Consider the following 25,657-nt stretch of genomic DNA (forward strand, 5'->3'; position numbering starts at 1 on the left):
CTTTGCTTTTTAATGTGATTATATATTATAAGCCTTGATGAAAAGGCTTATAATATATAATTCTACTTTTTTCCAATCTATGGTTTTCTGAATTCTTTGCTTTTTAATGTGATTATATATTATAAGCCTTGATGAAAAGGCTTCCCCCTTCTCTTCATTAAGAATTTCAGCCTTTCTTTTATCCTAAAATGAGTAACAATTAAATTGAGTTAAACTTTTCCTATTGATTACTCTTTAGAAGTGAAAAATTGATTAGATTAGAGTGCTTTATTTTATCTTGGGATAAAATTTAAAGTAAATTTAGAATGTAAAAATTGAGAAAATGGTCAGCCATACAAAGGAGGTTATGGTAAAATTTTCTTGAATTTTGTGGAAATAAGTTTTATCTTTATGTTATTCAAAAAAGAATAATCCCTACTGTTTGTGCATTCTAAAAGAAATTCTTTTTATTTTAAAAGTGTTATTCCTATTTTATGCATAAATAGATGTTTAAAAGGATTTTTTTAATTATAAAAGTGTTATTTTCATTAGATTCAATTTCTATGCATAGAAAGATGCAAATAGGATATTTTTTTATTATAAAAGTGTTATTTTCATTAGATTCAATTTCTATGCATAGAAAGATGTAAATTGGATATTTTTTAATTATAAAAGTGTTATTTTCATTAGATTCAATTTCTATGCATAGAAAGATGCATATTGAAAATTTTTATTATAAAAGTGTCATTTTCATCAGATTCAATTTCTATGCATAGAGAGATGCATATTGAAAATCTTTTTATTTTAAAAGTGTTACTCCTATTAAATTGATTTTTTTTTGCATAAATAGATGCATAAAATTTCGTTATATCAAAATTAGATTCTCTGCACGCAGCGCAGATTGAGCGAGAGAGAGAGAGAGAGAGTATCATTGGGAGGAAATCACTAGCTTTATTCTTGTTGCACATGATCTGTAACTCTATTCTTGTATGCACATCGATTGGGTCTCATAGGCCTTATTTGATCTCAGCAGACGGTAATTTGATCTGGCTATGTCAAGGCAGGTTTGTAAGGCGGTGGTTTTAATCACCATGATTCTACTTCATTGGGATATAAAAGCTATTTTATCTTTACATGCATTGAATACTGTTGTTGGCTGTTTGTGCAGGAAAGTTGATGAAACGAGAGGGTTTTACTGCAAATATAGTCTTGGTTTATGGGCGAACATCTATAATACATAGACTCAAGAAAGCCAGGTCTTGGAGCTTCTCAAATCAAACATAGATCCTGGTTTTAGGCAGTGTGAAGACTTTATCATGTTTCCTAACAGCAAGGTTACAAAAATGGATGGGCAAAACAAGAGATTTGTCAGGTAAATCTTTGTGGATAGATAGATAGATGTACCAATTTATGTATAGATAACCACAGTTGACCCTTTGTGGATAGTTTAGTGAACATAATTGTCTTTTGTTATGTATAGATGTTTGCCAACAAGGAAAAGTTTGAAGGTTTTTCAGTTCTGCGGCGATAGAGGTTTTTACTTAAAAAAACAAAGCCTTTATCATCATCTGGCTTTCTTGTGCTTGTTTTGCAAGCTCATGATGACCTAAGGGTCCAGTGACATAACACCCGCCCATGGGAACATCATTTGGGGGAGGGGGGGGATGGGGGCTCTCTTTCCAATGCCTGCCCAAATGGGTAGACAAATTCCCCGGCCATCAAATGGGCGGGAATTTGTCTGTTAACACCCTTAAACTAGCCGAAGACGTACATTGTTTAGTACTTTGCCTGCATGTTGCAGTGAGGCCTCCCAATGGTAAGACTTCCTCTTCTATTTCTATGTGCAAGGCATGGTGAGGTGGTGGTGGTGTCTTTCTACCCACGTGGTGTTATACTGACTGCTGTGTCAAATCCCTTGCTATGCTATGGCAGATCTTTGTGTGAAGGCAATGTTGCGATCCTCAAGGTGTTCAAATTTTCCTATGAGTGGTCTTTCCTGTTGTGGTATCGTTACCCACAACGCCATGCCTTTTCCATGTTTAGCTCCTTTATTCCCATCGTGTCTGTGATTGCCTTTGTGATCGTTTCGATTGGAGATGCTTGCTCTTGGTTTTTGGTGCCCATAGACCCTAGATTGAATTTTCTATTTGTCTTCACCATACTTAATTGGGGTTTCTCTGTGCAACCTTTGGTGGTGGGTGAATCTTGTCATTCTACTAAAATGTCTTTCTGGTGGTTTGGGCAGATTTCAGAACAACACACCATTCGGCACTGGCATGTATAGCATGTCTACATTTGAAGTTGAAAGCAATGGGCCAGGAAACACAAAGAAAGAGCCTGAGAGAGGCTTAAAGGGCTTGCGAGGGCTGAACAATTTTTTCTGCCCTAGACCTGCTGCAAAGGTGCATGTAGAAGGTTATGAATCAAAGAAAAGCAAAATTTTCGATCCAAGGGACAAGGCTTGGCATCGGTGGAACAGCTTGTTTCTTTGCTCATGTTTGGCTGCCCTTTTCATTGATCCTCTCTTCTTTTACCTACCGGTGGTTAACGAAGGAGACGTCTGCTTGGAAATAGACACACGCTTGGCCATTGTTGTTACCATATTGCGGACTATCACGGACATCTTTCACTTGGTCCACATTGGAGTTGTGTTCAGGACTGGTTATATTGTTTCATCCTCCCGTGTCCTTGGTAGAGGGGAGCTTGTTAGTGATCCGATGCTCATTGCAAAGCGGTACCTTTCAAGGAATTTCATTCTGGACCTAATTGCTGTATTACCTCTCCCTCAGGTATGCTTTGTGATATATTGAAAAAGTCTTGCAAATTTGATAAACCCTTTTATTGCCTCAATGCATGCAACTTTTTAGAACCAGCTGCCAAAACGTTTTTGAGGTGAACCAAAGGCATATGGAAATAGGGATTTTTGGGGGGAATGTGCCTTGTTGAAGACTAAGTCAAAACCTTCATAATGAAGCATTTAAATCCTTGAGTTGTTGATGGGTTTGTTTTTCTGATGTCTTTGGTAAGGTACATTGATCAGAGCATGGTGGAAAATGATATACAACATGAACTTTGATGTATGTAACTGCACAACACCCCCTCCTTTCTCCTTCTTTTCCTGCCTTTTGGTGAACAGAGCCCCAGAGCCTTTCCAGAGGGGCATTTCTTCACCTTTTTCCAAAGGATCCAATGGTGGAGAAGCATTTCTACAGGCATTGTGCCTCTCATTCGACACTTTGTTGATGTTCCAAGACTGATTTCAATCCAGTGAACCTACCTGATGATTGATTGCAGGCTCACAATGAGCAACTTTGTCCACGGACAGACTGCCACTTGAGCCTTAAAGCTTTTCCAGAGGGGCATTTCTTCATCTGTTTGTAGTCATGGAGAAATGTTTCTACAGGTATTGCATCTCCTTTGACACCTTGTCAAAGACCCAAGGCCGAGTGTCACCACAGTGGACCTAACTGATGATCGCTTGAAGGTCCGCCCACCATGGACAGACTTGCCTTCCAAACCTTAGGTGAAGGTTCTCAAAGAAAATGGCGTCTCTAGCAGACCCCACAACCTTTTCCTCTAGCAGAACAAGATTCTACCAGGTTTTGGCTTGGTTCCCCAATTTATGACCATTCGGTAAGGGCCATCCTGCATCTCATTGCGCAGCGGTTTGCTCCTGCAGATGATTGACTCTTTGTATCGATGCCAGGTATGGACAAAATTGCAATGGCTCTTTGTACAGGATGGGAATCGGTGCAATGGCTCCTCACGATCAGGGGGTTGGGTTGGGGATTGTTCCCAACAGTGGATGTGGCAGCATACCCAGTTGGTGGTTCCTCAATCGCTCTGTGTGTGCCTCTCTGAAGAGCCCTTTCTCTATTAAGGAGCTCAAACCTCACCACAATACGTAGGCTCAGTAACCCCATGCTCGACATACTTGAGAGAGGTGTACCCTCTACTGGAGGCTGATGTGCCTGACATGCTTCATATTCTCATGTACTCCATGATGAGAGTCCCTTGTACTAGCGCTTATACCCCATGTACTTCCCCATGACGATCATTGTATCAGTGTCTACTTTCAGAGAGCTATGTTATTTGTACTCTTTTCTTTTTCTTTTCCATGATGAGACATACCATGGATAGCATTGTATCACTTTGGTCTCATAGATCCATTTGGTCTTTAGGAGACGTTTAATATAACTTTCTTTCTTTCTTTCTTTCTAGGAGGAAGTGCCTTGGTGGGTCAACACCCATGGAGAGGCATGCTAGGGTTTCCACCTGTACTTGAGTTCAGATTACTGGAGCACAAGCTTCAAAGGTAGGAGATTGTCCAGTGACAGTGCATCAGCATGAAGCATGTTTCCTGAGATGACTTGCAGGTGTGCACTTGTTTTCTGGTGTGGATTGAGCGTGCGGCTGGGAGTGCGGGGCTGGGGATATGCTTGGGAATTGTGGGCATGTCCTATTTGAGGCCTAATAGGTGAACATTTTATAAACTATCTCCAAGGTTTATTGGGCCTTAAAAAATTATTGAAGTAATTAATGAGGTGGCCTACAAAGTGGATTTGCTACCAAGGGTGAGGATTCATCGTGTCATTCATGTTGGTAGACTGAAAAAGATTTTGGGGCCTGGAGACAGTTTGATTTTGGATGATGAACTTGTCTGTTGGAAGATTTAACTCATTATGTTCCAAATGAGACAAAATTGAGTGAGAGGGCACTCAGGAGCAGGAGTGTTCTAGAGATGCTTATCAAGTGTAAGAATTGTATGAAGACAATAGCTTTTGGAAAACTATAGAGTCTCTTAAGAGATTCTTAGAAACGCAGAAAGCTCTAGCACTAAAAAGGAGGAAACTCTAGCATGGCTTGGAGAAGATGAACCACCCCTCCTTATATACACCATTTGGCTTCTCGGCGTCTAGTGTGAACCATGACCAGCCATGTTAAATATTAATGATTAATGTGGAAATAAACACGTGCTAGGTGGTTGTGTAAACTGGCACTTAATAACTTAGTATTCTAGGCTTTAAATGCGGTTCTAGTGCGTGTGAACAACCGCTAGTGTGTAAGCTCATAGTGCTAATCCTTTTTTAATCTCCATCTGGGCCTATTAGCAGTACATTTGTACAGTAGTAGTACCTTTTTTAGGAACATTTTTCGTATGCTGTGACCCCATTGTGAGCCCTCAGTCTAGGGACAATCACGCATGAGCTACGTAGGTTAGTCTCCGAGCCATAGAGGTCAGTTTGGTGTCAGTACTCTTAACCCACTTGCAGAACCCCATCAGATAAGTGCATGTAGCAGTCAGCCATACATGGGCATGAGTACAAGTGTGTACTTGCAGCCCTACATTATGCCATGGGCAGCCCATACAACAACCCATCCAGGCTTTAAAGCATAGCCGGCAGCCCCTATAGTGGGTATGAAGGACAGGCCAATAACAGCGGAAGGGAAAACATATGGGTAGCAGGCCTAGCCGACCAAGTTAAATAGACATGAGCTTGGATTTATTTGTCAAAAGCAGGCTGACCAGTATATTTGGGCCGTTTCCACGATTTTCTTGTCCAAAATATTGGCCGACTGCAGTAGCCTCAGCCGACCAGCAGCCCAATGCCCTATAAAAGCAAGGGCCTAGTTCTAGGCCTGAATCAATCAATCGATCATCAAGCAATGAAATCAGAATTCAGCCCTCATCCTCTCCAAGCAACCTTGAAGCTCCTCTTCAGCATTCAGCCAGCATATGTGCAGTCCTACATCCTAGACTTGCGTAAGTGGCCCAGAAGAGTCTTCTACATGCCCTTGGATTGGTGGATTCTGTCTTGATGCACGTTCCTCCTTGTCCTTGTGTTGGACAGTCATAACTCTTGTTCTCAAGCATTGTACATTTTCGGTCTGAAGAAAGCCAGTAGGAAGTTGTGGAGGTACAAAGCCTCCAAAGCAACACACCCAAAGAAAATACGCTTCCGCCAAGCATAGAAGCTCCTCAAGATAATGATGGAGAAAATCAATTCATTGAAGATGCAGCTTGCAATAGAAAATAAAAGCCCAAAGAGAAGGTCTCTCAGATCTGGCAAGAATGTTTTTCGGTTTGAAGAAGAAAAGACAAAGAAAGACGTGAAGAAGCAAGAAGAAAAGACCAAGAAGAAAGAAAGAAAGAAGAAACGAGATGTGCGGAGGAACGAAGCGATAAGGAAGCCACATGCAAGTATAAAGAAGACTAGTGCTGTTGGGAAGAAGCTGATGGAGAGTACCAACAAAAGCTCAACTAGGAGGCTATGCAACTCTAGCATCAACAAGACGATGGCACATATTCTAGCATCCCTCCCCATGATGGCTCCAAATCCGTCGTCCTCTACCACCCCAACCACCACCGTCATCTAGACTTCACCAAACTTTAGTAAGTATGATGGGAAGTGTGATCATGTTGCTGTTACTCACTTTATTCATCAGTTTGAAGCACATTTTTCATTAGCTAAAATCATAGATCCACAAGACAAAGTCCAAGTGGCAACACCTCAACTCACTTGGGAAGTTGTTACTTGGTGGTAGCATTGGTCTCACCTTCACGCAAACCCCTTAACATGCCAATATTTGTTTGATTGGGCTACTTTTGTGGGCTGACCTCAAGGCCGGTTTCCTTCCACTGCAGTATATGACCAATCTCAAGGGACAAGTTTTACAAACTCACTCAGAGTGGTTCCCCTGTTTTGACCTTTTCAACAAGGTCATTATCATGGCCCAAGAGTTGGGTCTATCGGAAGAAGACAAGTTGAAACAGTTCATTAGAGGTTTAGACACAAACATTAGGTACCCAGTCTGAAACTTTGAACCTTAGACTGATGCACAGACACTGACCCTTGCTTAGAATCAAGATGCTGAACGAAGGTAAGCCCAAGCAAGTACAATCTAGTCCTAAGCCCTAGCCGCAGGCATCTACCTAGTAGTCATTCAACCAGGGTAAGGGGGCTTAGAACAACAAAGACCAGAAGGACCAAAATAAAAATTCTCAGGGTCAATCAGGCAACAAGAAAGATTCCACGCCCAAGAAAACATCTGAGGAAAAATCTAAGGGGGGCATCCTCGAGCCGGATGAATAAACACGGTACAAGGCAGAGAACTATTGTTTCTTCTGCCACACTGTAAGACACGAGAAGAAGGATTGCACTAAGTGGCAGGCCGAAAAGTTTGCCAAGGCACCCATTTCCAAAGTAGTGACTGTAACATCCACATCCACATCTCCACAATTCAGCCTCCTCTAATGTTGTTGAGCTGTTGCCAGCTTTGAATCTGGTGCCACCAATGATATTTGATGATATGCAAGAGGGTGAGGCTGAGGGACAGAAGAAGGCTCTCATCCGTGCCTATGGCACTGCAAGCCAGCTTTGAATCTCGTGCCACCAATGGTATTTGATGATATGCAGGAGGGTGAGGCTGAGGGACACAAGAAGGTTCTATGGCACTGCAAAGGGACAACTGTTCATTGTCCTCTTCGAAATGGGCAACTTTGAGGATGCCATCTCTCCGCAGTTGGCAAACAAAATGAGTTGTACCTTGGTTCCTTATCATTTAGATGTGGAGGGGTTTACACCTGGTCTATGTACACATATCACTCAGAAAGCTCAACAGTTTGAATTCCAAGTTTAGAAGGCAACATTCCAAAGGGATTTCATTGTCTCCCCTCTTTTAGGGTGAGAGTCGTGACATGATCCTTGGAATCCAATGGTTCAGACAGTATGCACCCAATCCTGATTGGAGGCAGGACACTTTCACTATTGTTGAAGGTTTTCTTGAGCCCATCATGATTCTCGGGGATAGGTGCATTCGTGGCATACCACTCATTTCCTACATTCAGACCCAACGAGCCATAAGAAAGGAGCAGAGTGTGCTGATTTATGTCGGCTCTCAGTCTAATGTTGTTAAGATAGCACCCGCATTGGAGCAGAGGATGACTGGTCTCTTTTCTCAATACCACGGCATTATGTTACAAGGCGACCTCCCACCCAATCTCCCACCCAGTAGACCTGAGGACCATCGCATAGAGTTGGTTCCTAGTTCAAAGCCTCCAGAGTCCCAATAAGTTTTCCTACCACCTTTCTAAGGCATTTTAAAGGGCAAGCTGGAGTAGCAGTTATCCCAGCTACTCGGGGCTGGTTTTTTCGGCCTTCCTCCTCCAAAAGAAGGATAAGACTGCATACTTGTGTGTGGATTATAGGGCACTAAACAAGCTAACAGTTAAGAATAGATTCCCCATGTCCATAATAGAGTACATCATGAAGTAACTCAATGGTGCTAAATTTTTCTCCAAGATAGATCTTAAGAGTGGCTACTATCAGATTCGGATCTTTGAGGTCGACATTCCAAAAACCGCCTCATGCCCGCGCGAGGCCACTATGAGGTTGTGGTGATGCCTTTTGGACTCACCAATGCACCAACGTCGTTCAACAAGATGATGTCTCGGGTTTTTTGGGATCTCATTGGCAAATGCATCTTCATCTTTTTAGATAATATCCTTATCTTCTCAAGGATTGCAGAGTAGCATGAGTGAGATGTGGCAAAAGTTTTACAACTCTTGCAGGACAATGAGTTGTTATCAATGCCAAGAAAAGTGAGTTTGGAGTACTGGAAATACATTACCTGGGATATATCATTAGATATTAGCGTCAACCCTGAAAAGGTAGAGGCCATACTCAATTGGGATATTCCCAAGATAGTCTAGGAAACCCGCTCATTTGTGGGTCTTTGTTTGGCCTACGACACACTTACGGACAAGTTTTCTGACCTTGCAGCACTTCATCATAGACTTGCTCAAGGGTGTGAAGACTCGTCGTCAGAAAGTGTCCGTTACGAGCAAGGCTTTAGAAGCATTCCAGGATTGACATTAGTATGGACTTCGTAGGCTCTCTTCTCGCATCATCTGGATCTAGAAACAAATATTGTGGATAGATTCAGTAAGTTCTGCATGCTCATTCCATGTAAGCAAACATCCGCAGTCAAGGATATAGCTTGCTTGTTCATTCGGTTTTGGTTACCCCATTGGTTGTTTGCCATGGACAATCACATCAAAGAGATTCGAAGTTCACATCCCATTTTTGGAGAGCATTATTTGACAACTTAGGGACTAAGTTGCAGCTCTAGTGCATTCCCATGGCCAAACAGAGATATATAATCAACTGGCCTTTTATGTTCTCAAATCATACTGCCATGAGCAGCAATGCAAATGGGAACTATATCTTCCATTGGTATATGCAATCTTGAACAATACTCACTCATCTAGTATTGGCCAGACGCCGTATGAGGCAGCATTTGCTCACCGATTCACATCTCTTTTGATGAGACATATATCACCATCCCTAGAGGCCAACAAGAGTACCGAAACATTTTCGGAAATCATTGAGTCAGTTAAGGAACACCTTGCCAAAGCTCAGGAAGCTTGCATCCAGCAAGCCAATAAATCTAGAAGAGATGTCAATTTTAAGGAACGAGATTAGTTAAATCTCAGGATCATGAGGCAATGGCTGAATCGAGTGGGCAAGCGTTGTCCCAAGCTTTCATTCCATAGTTTCAGCCCTTTTTTAGTCATTTAGAAGTTAAGTGATGTCTCTTTGAAGTCAAAATATTGAGAGGTTTACTTCTATTACCGGTTCTCCTGCCTTCAATAGGTTTAAGGGAGAATTCATTCTTAAATGAGTGGCTTACTCAAACTTTTTCACGGATCTTTATTCTTGCCCTTACCGACAGATTCGTGCAGTTAAACCTGCCGGAAAGTTGGACTATGCACAATGTCTTTCATGTTTCTTGGTTGAAGCAATATGTAGGTCCAACATTGCAGGATGTATCAGAAGAACAACAACCAGATATGATCGACAAGGCAGAAGTCATAGGGCCAAAACAACTTCTCCTCCACAAATGGAAGCATGGTTCCGGTGGAAGAAACAGACAATTCTATACGAAGTTCAAGGACTGAGGAACCCATGAAGCGGTATGGTTGGACAAAGAGTTCTTTCAGGAGTACCCCTGGTTATCGGTGGAGTACTTGAAGCTACCGCCAAGCTAAGCAGGAGGGAATGTCACGTGCACCTTGCAGTGGGGTACACAGAGACACACTGGCATCATCATCAGTGCAGCATTTGTACAGTAGTAGTACCTTTTGTAGGAACATTTGTCGTACATGGTGACCCCATTGTGGGTCCTCAGTCCAAGGATAATCAGGCACGAGCTACGTAGATCAGTCTCAGAGCCATAGAGGTTAGTTTGGAGGCAGTCCTCTTAACCGACTTGGAGAACCCCATGAGATAAGTGCATGTAGCAATCAGCCATAGCTTAGGTCTGCATGTAGAAGCATCATTAGCATGTAGGCATACATGGGCATGAGTACAAGTGTGTACTTGCAGCCCTACGCTATGCCATGGGCAGCCCATGCCTCATGGGCACTCTTGGGCAGCCCATACAACAGGCCATCCTGGCTGTAAGCCCCTAGTGGGTATGAAGGACAAGCGGACAGCAACTAAAGGGAAAACATATGGGTAGCAGGCCTGGCCGACCAGGTTAAATAGACATGACCTTGCATTTATTTGTCCAAAGCAGGCTGACCAGCAGAAGCACTGGTGGACCAGCATATATGGGCTTTTTCCATGATTTTCTTGTCTAAAACACTGGCAGACTGCAGTAGCCTTATAGTTTCTTTGTACACCCCTTCCCTATGAAGGAAAGATAAATGTGTAGCAAGCTAGATGGGACGTGCACCGATGCATAGGAAAAAAGAAGCGAAGTGACTACGACTGCTGTACGACTTCGCCTGCGAGCTCCGCCTCTCCCCCCCCCCCCCCCCCCCCGCTGCTTCTCGCCGTCGCGCCCCCCTCTCCCCCCCCCGCCAGTCCCCCGCATTCTCCTCCGTCCTCTCCCCCGCCTCCTTCTTTGCGCCCTTCCTCGCCTTTTCTCCCCCGCCTTCTGCCTCGCATCCTCCCCCGCCATCGCTCCCCCGCCTCCTTCCTCGTTACCTCCCCCGCCTTCTTTCCCCCCCCCGCCTTATCCTCCTCTGCCTCCTTCCACGCTGCCTCTCCCGCCATCCCCCCCCCCCCCCCCCGCTTGCTTCCTTCCCCCGACTTCTCTTCCCCCGCCTCTCTACCCCCATCGCCTTCGTCTCCTCCGCCTCTCTTCTCTCCCCCGCCACCTCTCCCCCCTCCGCCTTCTCCTTCGCTGCGCGTTTTTTGTTTTTTTGTTTTTTTTTGTTTTTTTTGTTTTTTGTTTTTTGTTTTTTGTTTTTTGTTTTTGTTTTTGTTTTTGTTTTTTTGGCCTTCTCCCTCTCCTTCCCTTTCGTCTCGCCCCTCCCCCCACCGCTAGCTCCCCCCCGCCTCAGCTCCCCCCGCCCCGCCCCCGCTAATCCTGTAGCCCTCCGCCTCTCCTTTTCCTCGCAGGGCTGTGTCCCTCCCGTTGGTGACCCCGGTTTCTGGCCTTTTCCCTCTGGAGGACTCCATGGAAGCCGCTCCGACTACCCCTGCCGATTCCGGTCTCTGTCTGGAGTTCACAGCTGAAGATCTTCAGTTGTTTGTTTCCATAGTATCCGCTCTTGAGGCCTCCTCCTTGGTCTGCAAGATAGTGGGCAGCCGTCCGATGATGCGGAGAGAGCTTCGCGACCTTCTGCAAGGCAGCCTTGTTGGCGTGCCCGCCAAGATCGTCAGCGTAGATTTTTTTGGGACGTGGCTACTACCAGGTGGATTTCGAGTCCCCCCAGGCAGCTCAGATGGTGCTGGCTCGGAGCCCCATTGCCCTCCGCTCATCCCGGGCGTTCCTGGCGCGATGGACTCATGGTTTCGACCCTGCTTCTGACCCGCTAGCAGGCGCGACAGGTTTCCCCGTCACTATCTGCTTTCCTGGACTCCGTAGGGAGTACTTGCCCCTCTTGTCATCCATTGGCAAGGCGTTCGGGCAGGTGGTGGAGACGCCTCAGACAGCGGCTTCAGTGATTGCTCGGGCAGCAGGACTCCCGGCCATTCGTGTTGTGGTTTCGTCACCGGAGTCCCTCCCGAAGACGATCCTCCTCCCTTGTCTTTCTGGAGGACATCTGATACAGCGCGTGGAGTATTCGGGCCTCCCCGGCCAGTGTTACACATGTCGGGAGATGGGCCATCTCGCACGCGCCTGTCCCCGCAAGGGGGTTCATCCTTCACGCTATGCCGCCTCTGGACCCCCTGCAGGAGACCCGAGTGGTGGCCATCCACCTCAGAGACCGGACATCCCTGGCTCGCCACAGCAGGCGCCATCATCTGACGAGCAGGCCCCGGCGGAGGATTCCGCGCAGACCCAGGAGGCTGGCGGATGGCAGGAGGTTCGCCGGCGGAAACGCCCGGCCCGCAGGGACCGTCACAGACGCCAGCAGGTAGCACAGGCTGGCGGACAGGCGGCTCTGGCTGGCGTACAGGCACCTACCCGCACTTATGCTCCAGTCAGGGATAGGCGGCCAGCAGGTCCCACCCCGATGGACGAGGATTCAGACTCAGTGCCCGTTGAGGCCGCTGGTGGAGCCTCCCACATGGAGACCCCGCTCCCGCCTCCCCCCGCGGGGGGCCCCGCCCCCTCCTTGGAGCAGCTTCCTGAGGATCCCGGGTTGCACTCTGCGACCCCCGGCTCCCCTTCCCCTCACCCGGAGAGCACTCTTTCCACCCCCCCTCTCCCCCCCCAGCCCCCCCCCTCCCGCCTCCCCCGGCGGCCCCCCCTGACACCTATCCTCTGGCAGATGCCTCTCCTTCCTCTCCTCGCTCTCCCCCCTCCTCGCCGCGAGCCCCCATCCCTCCCTCGGCCTCTCCAGGATACTTTGCCAGACCACCCACTGCCCCGGGGCAGCGCAGCTGGGTAGGCCAGAGTTCAGTCCAGCGGCTGTTCCACCGCCACTCCGGGCCGGTGGAGATGGCGATCCTAGCTTCGCCCGCCACAGAGTTCTCTCCAGCCTCCCTTGGGGGGCCCCTGCGAGTGATGGGGCTACCAGTGGATTACGGTTTTTTCAGGTGCCTCCAGCTGGATGCTGGCCCGTTCGAGACACTGGTCGCGCCCTTGCGAGTTTGCGTGGTGTGCCATCCCTCTCGTTCTCCTTCAGTGGTGAGCAGCATGGTGGCCTTCTCCTTTCCTCTCAATGTTGCCCCAGACACAGCATGGGATTGCAACTCTGTAGAGGAAGTTTTGCGTGATCAGATACTGGAGTTTTCTCACCACTTCAGCGACTTGGGGCTCACGGACCTATTGCAGACCCGATTACACTCAGTCCGCATGAGCTTGTTTGGTATAGGAGATTGGCGGGCGGATCCGGTCCACACCTCAGTTGAGGCGGTGCTACTGATTCTCCTCCATGCCGCCCCGAGGGTGCAGCCGACCTTTAGATACATATATGCAGAGGATTGGTCTCACGTCTATGCCCTGGACAGGGCGAAGGCGGAGTGGGGCTGGAGACAAAGACAGGTCACCCTCTTTTTGGAGAGACTCCGCACCCGGACAGACAGTGACTATTCTCCCTCCAAGCCGGCGCCCAAGACTCACAGAGTGGAGGGCAGATCATCCGGGCCGGCTGAGAGGGGTGAGCCAGTGGCGGCTGCTTCACTTGCCATAGCTCATCCATGAGGATCCTCTCATGGAACATCCAGGGTCTCGGTGGACATCGCTGCTACATTGGTCGGGGCAGACTTCGCCAGGAGATCCAGAGGACTCTCGTTGGAGGACCCATAGATATCCTTTTCATCCAGGAGCACCACCTTTCTGCCGGGCGTACCCGCACCTGCGGGAAGATCTTGCCAGGCAGGAGTCACACTTTTTGGTCACCGGCATATGGCTCCCAGGGGAACCAGGGTGGAGTATGCATCTCAGTCAGCGAGCAGCTTCTATCCGAGGTTGTGGACTCTGGCACTCTGGTCCAGGGTCGAGCGCAGTGGATCATCCTTCGGGTTGGGGAAGACCGCATTGGCTTCCTCAACTTCTATGCCCCTAATGGGGCGACCGGGAGAGCCGAGTTCTGGAGCACCATTAGGCAGTCCCTCCCCTTGGCAGACCACTGGTGCCTAGGAGGGGATTGCAACATGCTGGAGGATGCAGAGGACAGGATGGGGGGCAGCCAGGAGACCATTCATGGGCCGGAGCTCGCTGCCTGGGAGGAACTAGTGCTGCAGGTGAGAGGCCAGGATCCGTGGACTCTCCCGGAGTTTGGCAGGTTGCAGGGGAGTCTATCTTTTTTGCGCTCGGATAGACGAGCCACAGGAGTTAACCTTTCCCGCATCGACAGGTTTTACATTGATGAGTGGGCTTGTGATAGAGGTGACACTGTGGGCATACTTGCAGGCTCCTCGTTTTCAGACCACTTTCCAGTGCTTCTCCAGATCGAGGACCCTACGAGAGGAGAGCGGGGCCAGAGCGTCCGGATTCGAGATTGTCTCATAGAGGAGCGCGAGATTGCGATCAGAGTTGAGCAGGTCTGGCAGGAGCTGCAGTTCAGGAGAGGAACGGCTAGCGATCTTGCCAGTGCCTTGCAGGAGATCAGTCGGATGCTCAGACAGGCTGCCTTGGACCGTCTGGAGGCCTTCAGAGAGCAGGAGAGGAGCCTACGGAGGAGTCTAGCGTCCCTCCAGAGACTCCAGGAGAGGGATCCTACGAGCCCTTGGATCTCAGAGCAGATGGAGTTAGCTCGCACTGAGATCAGATCCATCGAGGAGAGGAGGGTGGAGTTCCGATTCCATGCTCGGGCTTCTTTTTGGACACAGGCTGGAGACAGAGTGACTCGAGATTTCTTTGAGGCGACAGGGCCTCGCTTCAGACGAGAGGGTCTCAGCCGTCTTCGGCAGGCTGATGGCCAGGTTGTGGTGGATCCCCCCAGGGTTCGGGCGATAGCCACAAATTTTTACAGGGATCTTCTCTCTGCTGAGCCAGCAGATGACAGGGTGAGAGAGGCTCGGGAGGCAGTCTGGAGCTTCACGAGACCGGTTGTGCCGGCCCATTTGCAGCACTCCCTTCTCTCCCCCTTCTCGGATACGGAACTGGAGGAGGCTCTTCAGGCATTACCTCGGGGCAAATGCCCAGGAGAGGACGGTCTCTCAGTGGCTTTCCTCCAGAGGTATTGGGGCCTATTACATAGGGGCTTCAGATTGGCATTCCAGGAGATTATGGAGTCGGGAGTCATGCCGGACAGCATGGCAGAGGGGTTGATTCACTTCATCCCCAAAGAGGGAGGAGACAGACTGGAGATTAGACAGTGGAGACCGATCACCTTGCTAGGCACGGCCTACAAGGTCCTAGCTAAGGCGATCAGCAGGCGGCTTCAGCCTCACCTTCCGGACATCATCCACTCCACGCAGACAGGCTTCATCCAGGATAGGAGCATTCTGGATAACATTTTCTCTTTCTGGGAGGCTACGGCTTTGGCTAGATTTCGGCAGGAGGATCTGGCAGTGCTCCTTCTCGACTTTGAGAAGGCATATGATCGGGTGGACTGGGCCTTCTTGGAAGGCACTATGGAGAGGATGGGCTTCCCCCCTTAGTGGATCCGTGGGGTCTCTGCACTCTACACATCGGCTCATAGCCAGGTGCTGATACAGGGCGTGCGCGGAGAGAGGTTCCAGCTCTCGCGCTCGGTGCGGCAGGGGTGCCCCTTGGCGCCCTTTCTTTTTCTTTTTGACGGCACAGGATACAGGTTTGCGGGGCCTCCAGCTTCCCCTACGCACCTCGGAGGAGCTCCTAGACTCGGAGTTTGCGGATGACACTGCTGTCTATCTTCAAGGAGGTGAGGAGAACCTCCGCCGCTTCGCCTCAGCCATGGACAGGTTTTGCAGAGCTTCGGGTGCTTTGATCAACTGGCACAAGTCGTGTGGGTTGTGGGTCAGTTCTATGCCCCCCCCCCCCCCGACTTGGAGGCCAATTGATGGTTTTCAGTGGCTGCCCCCCGGCACTACAGTGCGTTATTTGGGATGCTACGTGGGCATTGATATATCTCTGGAGCAGCAGATAGCCCCCCTTCTTCTGAGCATTCGGAAGAAGCTTCTGTATTGGAGTACCGCTCGTTTATCTCTGGCTGGCCGAGTAGTTGTGGCCAAGTTCTGCTTGCTACCATGTGGTACATCACTTCTTGCTGGGCCTTCTCGCGGGCGTGCATTGGCCAGGTGCAGAGGCTCATCAGGAACTTTCTTTGGTCCGATGGCGACGGGCGGCCCGCCAGGGCCAAGGTGGCATGGGCTGTGATCACTCAGCCGAGGGAGAGAGGCGGCCTGGGCATTGTTGATCCTATTTGCCAAAGCCGAGCTTTGCTTGGCAAGTTGGTAGTTCGTGGCCTCCTGCCAGGCGCTGAGCCGTGGAAGGAGTTTTTTGTTTCCAGGATGCTCAGCCGCACTCCTCCTCTTAGCGGCCCCTGGACCCCCAGCATCAGGTGGATCTTTACAGAGCAGCGATCCAGAGGAGTAGGCCTTGGCTTTGAGGAGCGTTTTGCAGCTAGCCTTCTGAGGGCCTGGGCGCATCTGAGGCCGTCACTCTTCCAGTCTCCCCCGGGCACCGATGAGGAGCGCCTGAGGCAGCCATTGATCTGGAACCCCTTGATTCGACTTCCCAGCGGCCATATGGTTGGATCGCGGCCTCACGTGTCGTGGGGCCCGTTGAGCTCCCAGCCCAGTCCCTAGACGACTGGCAGTCCCTAGACGACTGGATATGTTTTCAGCAGCTGCCTCTAGAGGCTCAGGAGAGGAGACTCAGTGGGATGAGGGGCAGAGAGTCGATGAGACAGGACATTGAGGCGGCCATCCCCCGGGAGTGGCGGACCCCAGTACAGGACCCTCCACCTCCACAGTGGATGGGTGTCTTTACTCGGCATGAGATCCTTCTAGCGGTCTGCGGCACAGCGGAGAGAGTCGCCCCACTCACTTTCGAGGTGGGAGAGGGTGGCCAGCTTCAGAGGACACGACTGGATTTGGATGGGCTCCAGGGTTGTATTCTTCAGAGGGTGCGGGTGGTCGGCTTTCATCAGAGACAGTGGCATGTAGACCCCTCACCGGTCTCGATAGGGGAGGACTGTTCTTGGAGATTATGGGCTTGGGACAGCAGGCCTCTTATTCGCCTTCAGTGGGATCCAGGTGAGTGGTTTTGGCGAGATCCCTACTCGGCCCCCACTAGCCCAGGCATCCCCTTTTTTCAGTACACAGCGAGGCTGGGGCGGCGGATTCAGAGGCACAGGATAGCGAGCACCCCGGCGGCGGCGGCCGAGCATTGGCGGCGACAGGGGCTCTCCCCTGCCTTTCTTAGGGACTTCTGGCAGCGCCTTTGGGCCAGCTTCCGGCCCCGGAAGGTGACGCTTTTTCTCTGGCTCAGAGCGCATAGAGGACTGGCTGTGGGGGCTTGGCTAGCTTTTGGCAGACACCCAGCGTCATGCCCTCGGTGCGGCCATGCCCAGGAGTCGTAGCGGCACTGCTTATGGGATTGCCCACAGGCACAGCAGGTATGGCAGCGCGCTCTCAGGATGGTTTTTGCAGGCTCACCAGGTGAGATGCTGGTGACGTGGGGTGCGGTGGCTTGGGCCACAGACAGCGGCCCGGCCCTTGGATATGAGGACGTCCCTGGCAGTGCGACCATCCAGGGCTCTGACAGGGCGATGGCGGTGGTTCCGACGCCAGACTTCTCTTCGGCAGCCCCTCAGGAGGGGGTCGGGCACAGATGGGAGATGATCAGCAGCATGACGGCTTGGCACATATGGAGAGCCCGATGCAGGGAGGCCATTGACCGCCAAGCGACTCCACCGGCGGAGGTCATACAGGCCCTCTGGGTGGACATCATTCACACCTTGAGAGGACACTGGGGGAAACTCCAGGGCGACTCGGACCGCATGAGAGGGCGCCGCAAGACTTTCCTCCGCACGTGGCAGCCTGGCCCTTTCCTCACCACGAGGGGCGAGGATGTCACTTGGCACTATAGGCCTCTAGTTTGGCTTTTCTCACCTCCCACATGTACTACTAGGTAGCCCCCCCCAGAGAGCGGCCAGCCACGGGGGTGGAGCTCAGGTGTTCACTGTGTTTTTATCCCTCCTTGCGAGGTGAGCTTTGTAGCCTTATGGCGTTTTCTCATTAACTAATAGAAGGATCGTTTTTCCAAAAAAAGAAAAAAAAAAAAGAAAAAAGAGACTGCAGTAGCCTTAGCCAACCAGCAGCCTAATGCCCTATAAAAGCAAGCACCTAGTTCTGAGGCTAAATCGATCGATCGATCATCAAGCAATCAAATCAGAATTCAGCCCTCATCCTCTCTAGGCAACCTTGACGCCCCTCTTCAGCATTCAGCCAGCATTTGTGCAGTCCTACAGCTTTCCTGGACTTGCATTATTGGCCAGAAGAGTCTTCTATAGTGCCCTTGGATTGGTGGATTCTTAGTTGATACACGGTCTTCCTCATCCTTGCGTTGGGCAGTCTTACCTCTTGTTCTCAAGCACTGTACAGAAGTTCTCCAAAGAAGATACTTCTACTTCCAAGGGGGGGGCCCTTCAATGGGTATTTGGGACCCAATAATGTGTCGTCTACATTCTCTTCTCTCTCTACTCAATGAATGGATGCTAAAGATCTCATCAAAGTAAAGGTTTAAAGAAGGCTTTGTTGCGTGTTACCACGATCGACTTCAGTGCATGCAACACTTTCTAGCCACATTATCACTATGGGGGAGAATGTTAAATATTAATGTTGAAGGTTGTGTACGCTAGCACTTAATAACTTAGTATTCTGGGCGTTAAATAAAGCGGTTCTAGTGTGTGTGAACAACCACTAGTGTGTAGGTTCATTTATGTGTAGGGAACAGCCCCTTAGAAGGATCTTATGTAAGCAATGATGTGTAAAGTGACACCTCTTAGGGACACTTGGCATCATGCCTTGATATGTGGCATGTGTGGTGGAAGCATATGCACACACCTTGTATAAGGGGGTCTCTCATATAAACATGACCATTATTATAATGCAAAGTATGCCTATCTAATCCCTAATCTTTCCATGTAATCTCGTGCCATTGTTTAATCATCTTGTGACTAATCCCTAATCCCGTCTTGTTAATCCTGTTTTAATCTCCATGTGGGCATAACAAGCCACACCATACTCATGCGCACCTTGTGTCAAGTTCGTCCTCTTGTGCTACACCACTAAGTCCCTAGGCATCATTGCTGTCACTCAAGAGCCTAGTCATCTTGGAGACGCGTTTTCACACTTAATACGCTAAGTGGTGATGTGTTTATCTATGCTGCCATGTTCAGGCTTTCCAGCACCTCGCTTACTGGCATTGTAACATTTTGCTTTAAAGAATCTCATCTCTCGACTGTCTAGATGGTATTTCATACGTGTTTTCTCCAAACGTTTCCATGATTTGTCTTTCCAAACTGGCAGTGTCAAGTGAGTGCAATTGAGAGAAACAACAAATCAACCTTAATCAATAGAATAACCTTCCTTATTGATAGGCACAGATTTAGTTGAGAGACATGTCAAAATAACTTGTGCCATCGTCCAAGCAAGGAAATCCTTTTCTAGTTGTCTTATTGTGATGTGAAACAAGGGTGGGTAGCAGCAAAAGGAAGCTCTGCTACATGTTGGATTTCCTGTCACTTCTTTTAGAATCATGGTTTCTCTGATATTTGGATCCTCTCATCTTGTAACATCTTTGCAGATTGTTATATGGCTGGTGATTCCTGCATTACAAGGAACAACAGCGGATAATACAAAGAATGCTTTGCGTTTCATCATTCTAATTCAGTTGATACCAAGAATCTATCCCTTGACTCAACAACTGGGAAAATCCTCTAAAATGGTCACGGAGACAGCATGGGGTGGAGCGGCTTACAACTTACTACTTTATATGCTGATCAGCCATGTAGGTGTTCTCATGTGATGGATACATATATGTATGTGCCAGTGTGATTGTGTGTATATATGTTTCTTACTCGATGCAAACACATACTTAAGCTGTCTCTGAATTTTGGTTTCTTTTTTGTTCAGTTCTTTGGTGCTTGTTACTACCTGCTTGCAGTCGAGCGGGAAGATACATGCTGGCGTCAAGCATGCAAAAATGGTGGTTGTGACATAAGATATCTGGACTGTAGCATGAAGCGTGATGATATGGTTCCATGGAACAATACAGAGATTCAAACGCAATGCAATCCTAATGTTGATACGAATTTTTTCGACTTTGGAATCTATACTAGTACTCTTACCAATGGCATTTTGAGCTCAAACAAGTTTGTTGACAAATATTTTTACTGTTTATGGTTTGGCTTGCGCAATTTAAGGTGAGTTTTTTTTTTGTTAGTAAAAAACTTTGTGATGTGCAAATCTCATATGATTATGAATATAAATATAAATACAGATATAAATATATGAATTTTAATCCAAGTAAAAATCTACACACACACACACACACACATGCACGCGTGCTGACTTACTCTTGTGGCTTCCTTGCAGCACGTTGGGACAGGGTTTGCAGACTAGTGCATATGAGGGTGAAGTTATTTTTTCAATCATTATTGTTATTGTCGGGCTTACCTTATTTGCTCGGCTACTCGGTAACATGCAGGTAAGTATTTTTGGTGGGTTCTTGTGGTATGGGTTACGAGGGCTTGGTTCAGGAGTTAGGCATGGTGTTGGTCTAGCCTTACGCTTGGGGGTGGTGCTTAGGGGAGCTCTGGGTGGTGAGCTAGCCAGTCCCTCCATGGTGGAACTGATATATATTTGTATTTTGCAAGTTAAGCTGGTTGTGAGATCCTTATGCACATTGCCTTTTGAGCCAAAAACCTTTATTCTTTGTTGTATACGTATTTCACAGACTTATTTACAATCCATAACAGTGAGATTGGAGGAGATGAGGCTTAAACGACGTGACATGGATCAGTGGATGCAGCACCGCCAGATATACCCGGAACTACGCGAACGTATCCGGAGCTATGAACAGTACAAGTGGTTAGAAACAAGGGGGGTCAATGAGGAAGAGCTGGTTCATGTCTTACCAAAGGATCTGAGGCGAGACATCAAGCGACAGCTCTGTTTAGATCTTGTCAAAGGGGTAACTATCCCATTTTTGACATGCAGGCACAGGCACAGGCACAGGCACATGCACATGCACATGCACATGTACAGGCATGAAATGTGGAATACATGCTACCTGTTTCTAGAAATGTGGCGCTTTTTTTTACAAATGGTTACCTTGCAGGTTCCTTTGTTTGCAAGCATGGATGAACAACTTCTAGATGCCATCTGTGAACGCCTTCAGCCTACCCTTTTCACACCTGGGACCGATGTAGTGCAAGAAGGAGACCCGGTCAATGAGATGCTCTTCATCATCCGAGGGCACCTAAAAAGTGAGACAACAAATGGAGGAAGAACTGGATTTTTCAATGTGGGTAAGCTTAAACCTGGGCATTTTTGTGGTGAAGAGCTTCTAACCTGGGCCTTGGACCCAAAGTCTAGTGGAAATTTCCCCTCTTCTACTAGATCAGTCACTGCCGAAAGTGAGGTGGAGGCATTTGCACTTAAAGCAGAAGATCTCAAGTTTGTGGCCACCCAATTCAGGCGCCTGCACAGTAAGCAGGTGCAACACACGTTCCGGCACTACTCACAGCAGTGGCAGACATGGGCGGCGTGTTCTATCCAGGCTGCCTGGCGTAGATTCAAGAGACGGAAGCTTGCGGAGCTTCGTAGGAAAGAAGAGGAGTACAACCTGCAGACTGCAATGCAGGGGAATAGTGCTCTGGTTAATGCGAGTCTCGGAACAGCCCTCTTTGCATCTCGATTTGCAGCTAACGCAATGCGTGGAGTCCACCGATTGCGAGGCCGTCATGCAGCCGAGGAAAGCCTGTCAAGCTTGAAACTACAGAAGCCGTCGGAGCCAGATTTCTCAGCTGAAGATGGTGATTGAATAAATATGTGAAGCAATCTCATGATGGTCCATTGCAACAAGTGAAGGATAATATCTCAAAGCTCAGAAGTCATTAAAATTATGAGAACCCAGACTCTAGAAGAGTGGGCTTTGAGTTCTGTATCTCAAGAGATTGTGCTTGTATGGGAGTAAGCGACAGGTGTGTTAAGATGGTGACTTTGCTATCATTTCTGTGTGATAAGATGGTGACTCTATAAGAGTGGCTTGTGAGGTCTTGCTGTGTCATAAAAGTACATGTCCTCTAGAGAGGCATTTAGAAAGGATTACTTTAGAATTCTACTGGGCAAAATATACTCTTTTCAACTTCTAGATCATATGGCTTATGAAGCATTAAGCTTTATGCATAAGCTTAATGCATAAGGCTTAATGCAATGGCTTATTGATAAGGCTTAATGCAACGTCTTATGCATAAGGCTTATACATACGTCTTATATGTAGAAGCCATTACATTAAAGCTTTATACGACTTATTGGCCAAGCCAAACTTCTGAAAGAGATATATCTCATGTGAGAGTGTTGGAACCACGTGTATAGGCCAATCTACACCAACAACCATGACACACTAGTGAGAGGCCACAAAAACAATATACTTTTGAAACAAGAAAAAGTAAAGGTTTAGAAACTCACTCATTTTGAGATTGTAGTGCAAGGAGAAGTTCAGCCTGTTTTACGATTGTTAACATTGATGAATAGGCATCTCACTCTCACATGTCGACAAAATGTGTGACACCAAGCTAAAAAAACATTTATAGTTTGTTTGAAAAGCATAATTTTGGCTAGTATGGCAATAGTGAAATGTGAGAATGTGAGACTCACCTTCTTGAATGCAAGAGTAACATGCCTTAAGTTGGTGGTTTCCATCCCATACAAGAAACTTTCTTCCCACCAAATCTCGCCGTTCATCTATGAGCTCACATTCAAACTCATCACTTTTCTCACACCAAGTAGAACCCCACTCTGTTTTATCAATATCCGCCGTTGATGTGTCCTTTCTAGCACTGTTTGAAGCAAACCAATGTGAGGAGGATATTGTCACTATCAATCAACTTAGCAAAAACAACAATAGAGGACAGTTGAGCACTTCAACACCCTCCCAACCTAGCCATTCAATCCAACTGCCTATTAAAATTATCCTCCTAGGTCAGCTCTCACCTCCAGTATCTCTAATCTACCAACTAAGAGCCCCTCCTGACCTCAGTTAACTCCCAGCTGACCAAGATAGCTTCCAGCTCTGCCAGATATAACTATAAACTATTTTCAAAGTCCTCTACTTTTTACAATAAAAAATTTGTCCTCCACGCTCCCAAAATGTCCTCCACAATCAGATAGCCTCAAAACCTTGCAGTAAAGCCTCTCAGAACCAAGCAATTGTCCTTAGTTGGCTAGCAGATAGTAATTGCTCCTGGGCTGTCACAAACAAGTCAGATACTAACTCTCAATCTGCTTCTGAATGCTGTTGGCTTACCTCAGTCCAAATCGGGTCCTTCATTATCCTCTATACAAGTCAAATACTAACTCTCAACAAAAGATAAATGAATCTGGCGAGGTATCTTACCTTAGGTGTGAATGTCAACAACTGCTTCACATTTTGAGGTGCCTCCAACAAGAGCAAAGCTTCTACTTTTGTAGGATCTGCCTCAATCCCATTCTCACAAACCACATTTCCAAGTAGAGTTACCTTGGCTTGAGCCAAGTAACATTTGTCAGGGTTCAGCTGACCACCCAGATCATCTAGCCTCTTCAAAGCCATCCTTAGCTTCTCACAATGGACCAATCTGCCACTATAGATACATTAATCATCAATAAATACTTCGATGAAGGACCCGAAATAGGGCTCAAATATAAAATTCATAAACCTTTAGAAAGTAGTAGGAACATTTGTAAGCCCAAAGGGCATAACTTTGTATGTAAAACACCCTCATGGGGTAATGAAAGTGGTTTTCTTCTGATCCTTTGGGAATTTGAAAGTATCTAGAATATCCATCACAGACACTATATCTTTCATGCCCAGCTACACTTTGAAATCTCATCTTGAAAGGGTAGTGTATAGTGGTCTCTCTTGGTTACAACATTCAGAAGCTTAAAATTAACATAGACCATTCTTCTTGGGAGTGATCACTACTAGAGAATCCCACTCAAAATTGTCAACTAGGACGATGAACCTTGCTTTCAAAAGTTTGTTCACCTCCTCTCTTGATACCTTGTTGCACAACTCCCAATCTTCTTAATCTTTGCACAACTGGTTTAGCTTTTGGCTTCAATTGTATCTCACGTTGCATAGATGACACCCCCTGAACTTGAGTATAGGAAAAAATGAAAAGATCTAGAAACCGCTGCAACATAGTCAGATACTGCTCACTGAGGGGCCTTTTCAATAGTTCCTAGCCCATAGTACCTAGGAATATAACCAAGTATTCCATTTATTCCTTCCTCAGTGTACCTATGGCATAATTGGCAACCATAACGCTCACCACCTGCTCACTCAGGGGCCTTTTCAATAGTTCCTAGCCCATAGTACCTAGGAATATATTCACATAAAAACCATATGGACTCTTCGTGTAAGATCAGCTAGATTAACCAACAAGATCCATGTAAAAGAACCATGAACTCATCCGTTGAAGACCAGCAAGGCCAATCAACCAGAGCCATGCCCGTGTTTAGAAAACAAGCTTTTTCCTCTCAACCATAGCTAGATCCTTAGCAAGCATTTTTTGTAAGACTTCTTCCTTATCTGATTGTGTTTCAACTTTAGCTTTTTGCTTCTCCCCTTCCTCTGCACATAGTTGTAGAGACATGCACATGAGGTCAGAATCTTGCTCCAATAGTTAAACTTCCCCCTTATCATTCTATGAGCTGTCCTCCTTTGTTTATGAGTCCTCTGTGGAACTGGTTTCTTCATCTTCATCTTCTGAGGTAGTTTCTTCATCTTCTGAGGTAGTCTCTGGAATCAATTCTCTCCCCTTGGACATGCCATATTTGACTTGTTTTTGGCAAGCTGATCCAGTCCCAAGATAAGGTGTCCCCTCCATCAATCATGCCCTGCTCTCATTTGCTATCAGCCATGGTCTCCCCAAAATTAATGGATAAGCTTCTGTCCTTGCTCGCATGACATGAACATCCAACTCAGCTTCTTGTTTACGAATGGTTACTTGCAAGTTCTTTACCACCCCCAAACATCTAACTTTTTGCATTATTTGTGCCATTCTAACTCTAAACTCAGAAGGTGCACTTACCTTCAACCTTAAACCTCCATAGTCTGCTGGGTCATTACACAAACCTGGGCACCACCATCAACGTATACTTTGGGAACTTTAAATTTGTTTACCTAGGTATCCATGATAGGCAGATAGTCCTTATCACCTTTTACACACACTAAATTCAACTGACATCCTTTCTTCTCTTTCCTAGAAACCCTTGTGCTGTGACCAGTTTACTCCATGTTCTTCTGAGTTTAAGGCACAACTGCAACAGTTGGGGCCAAGGCAGATTGGGTCCTTTCTATTGGAGATCCCTCACCAGATCACTCTTCCTCTTGAGCCCCTAAAGGAAAATCTTGCATTCCAATACGCCTTCTGGGTCTACTTTTCCTCTTACCTTCTTTGAACTGGTCCTCCACTCACTTTCTCTTCTTCCGCCTAGATGGTCTTGCTTCATCTTCACCCTCTACCCCGTCTGAAGAACACCACCGTGAGGAGGAAATTGTCACTAGAACCACAACCCAACAGAAACAATAATAGAGGGCACCAACAAGCCTAGCTGACGTCCTTAGATCCTTA

The 25,657-nt window shown here is 47.4% G+C and overlaps 1 protein-coding gene across 1 annotated transcript; it reads left to right on the plus strand.

Annotated features, from left to right (window-relative positions):
• The first annotated feature begins 859 nt into the window (after positions 1-859).
• LOC147603273 (protein CNGC15b-like) lies at positions 860-22,112 on the plus strand. The gene is made up of 8 exons (XM_086796687.1): positions 860-1,043; positions 1,148-1,351; positions 2,225-2,768; positions 19,621-19,824; positions 19,950-20,239; positions 20,412-20,523; positions 20,773-21,009; positions 21,157-22,112. Exons 2-8 carry the CDS (start codon positions 1,296-1,298, stop codon positions 21,859-21,861), a joined length of 2,148 nt encoding a protein of 715 aa, XP_086652813.1. The 5' UTR covers positions 860-1,043; positions 1,148-1,295; the 3' UTR covers positions 21,862-22,112.
• The last annotated feature ends 3,545 nt before the right edge of the window (positions 22,113-25,657 follow it).

This window comes from Cibotium barometz, chromosome 64 (genome assembly GCF_041138505.1).
Source record: "Cibotium barometz isolate CiBa-2024 chromosome 64, ASM4113850v1, whole genome shotgun sequence".
Lineage (NCBI taxonomy): Eukaryota > Viridiplantae > Streptophyta > Polypodiopsida > Cyatheales > Cibotiaceae > Cibotium > Cibotium barometz.

Excerpts from the sequence above, each read along its gene's own strand:
- LOC147603273 (XM_086796687.1), top strand. The coding sequence starts at position 1,296 with ATGTTTCCTAACAGCAAGGTTACAAAAATGGATGGGCAAAACAAGAGA. Across the intron at positions 1,352-2,224 it reads CAAAACAAGAGATTTGTCAG|ATTTCAGAACAACACACCAT; the intron begins GTAAATCTTTGT and ends TGGTTTGGGCAG. Across the intron at positions 2,769-19,620 it reads CTGTATTACCTCTCCCTCAG|ATTGTTATATGGCTGGTGAT; the intron begins GTATGCTTTGTG and ends ACATCTTTGCAG.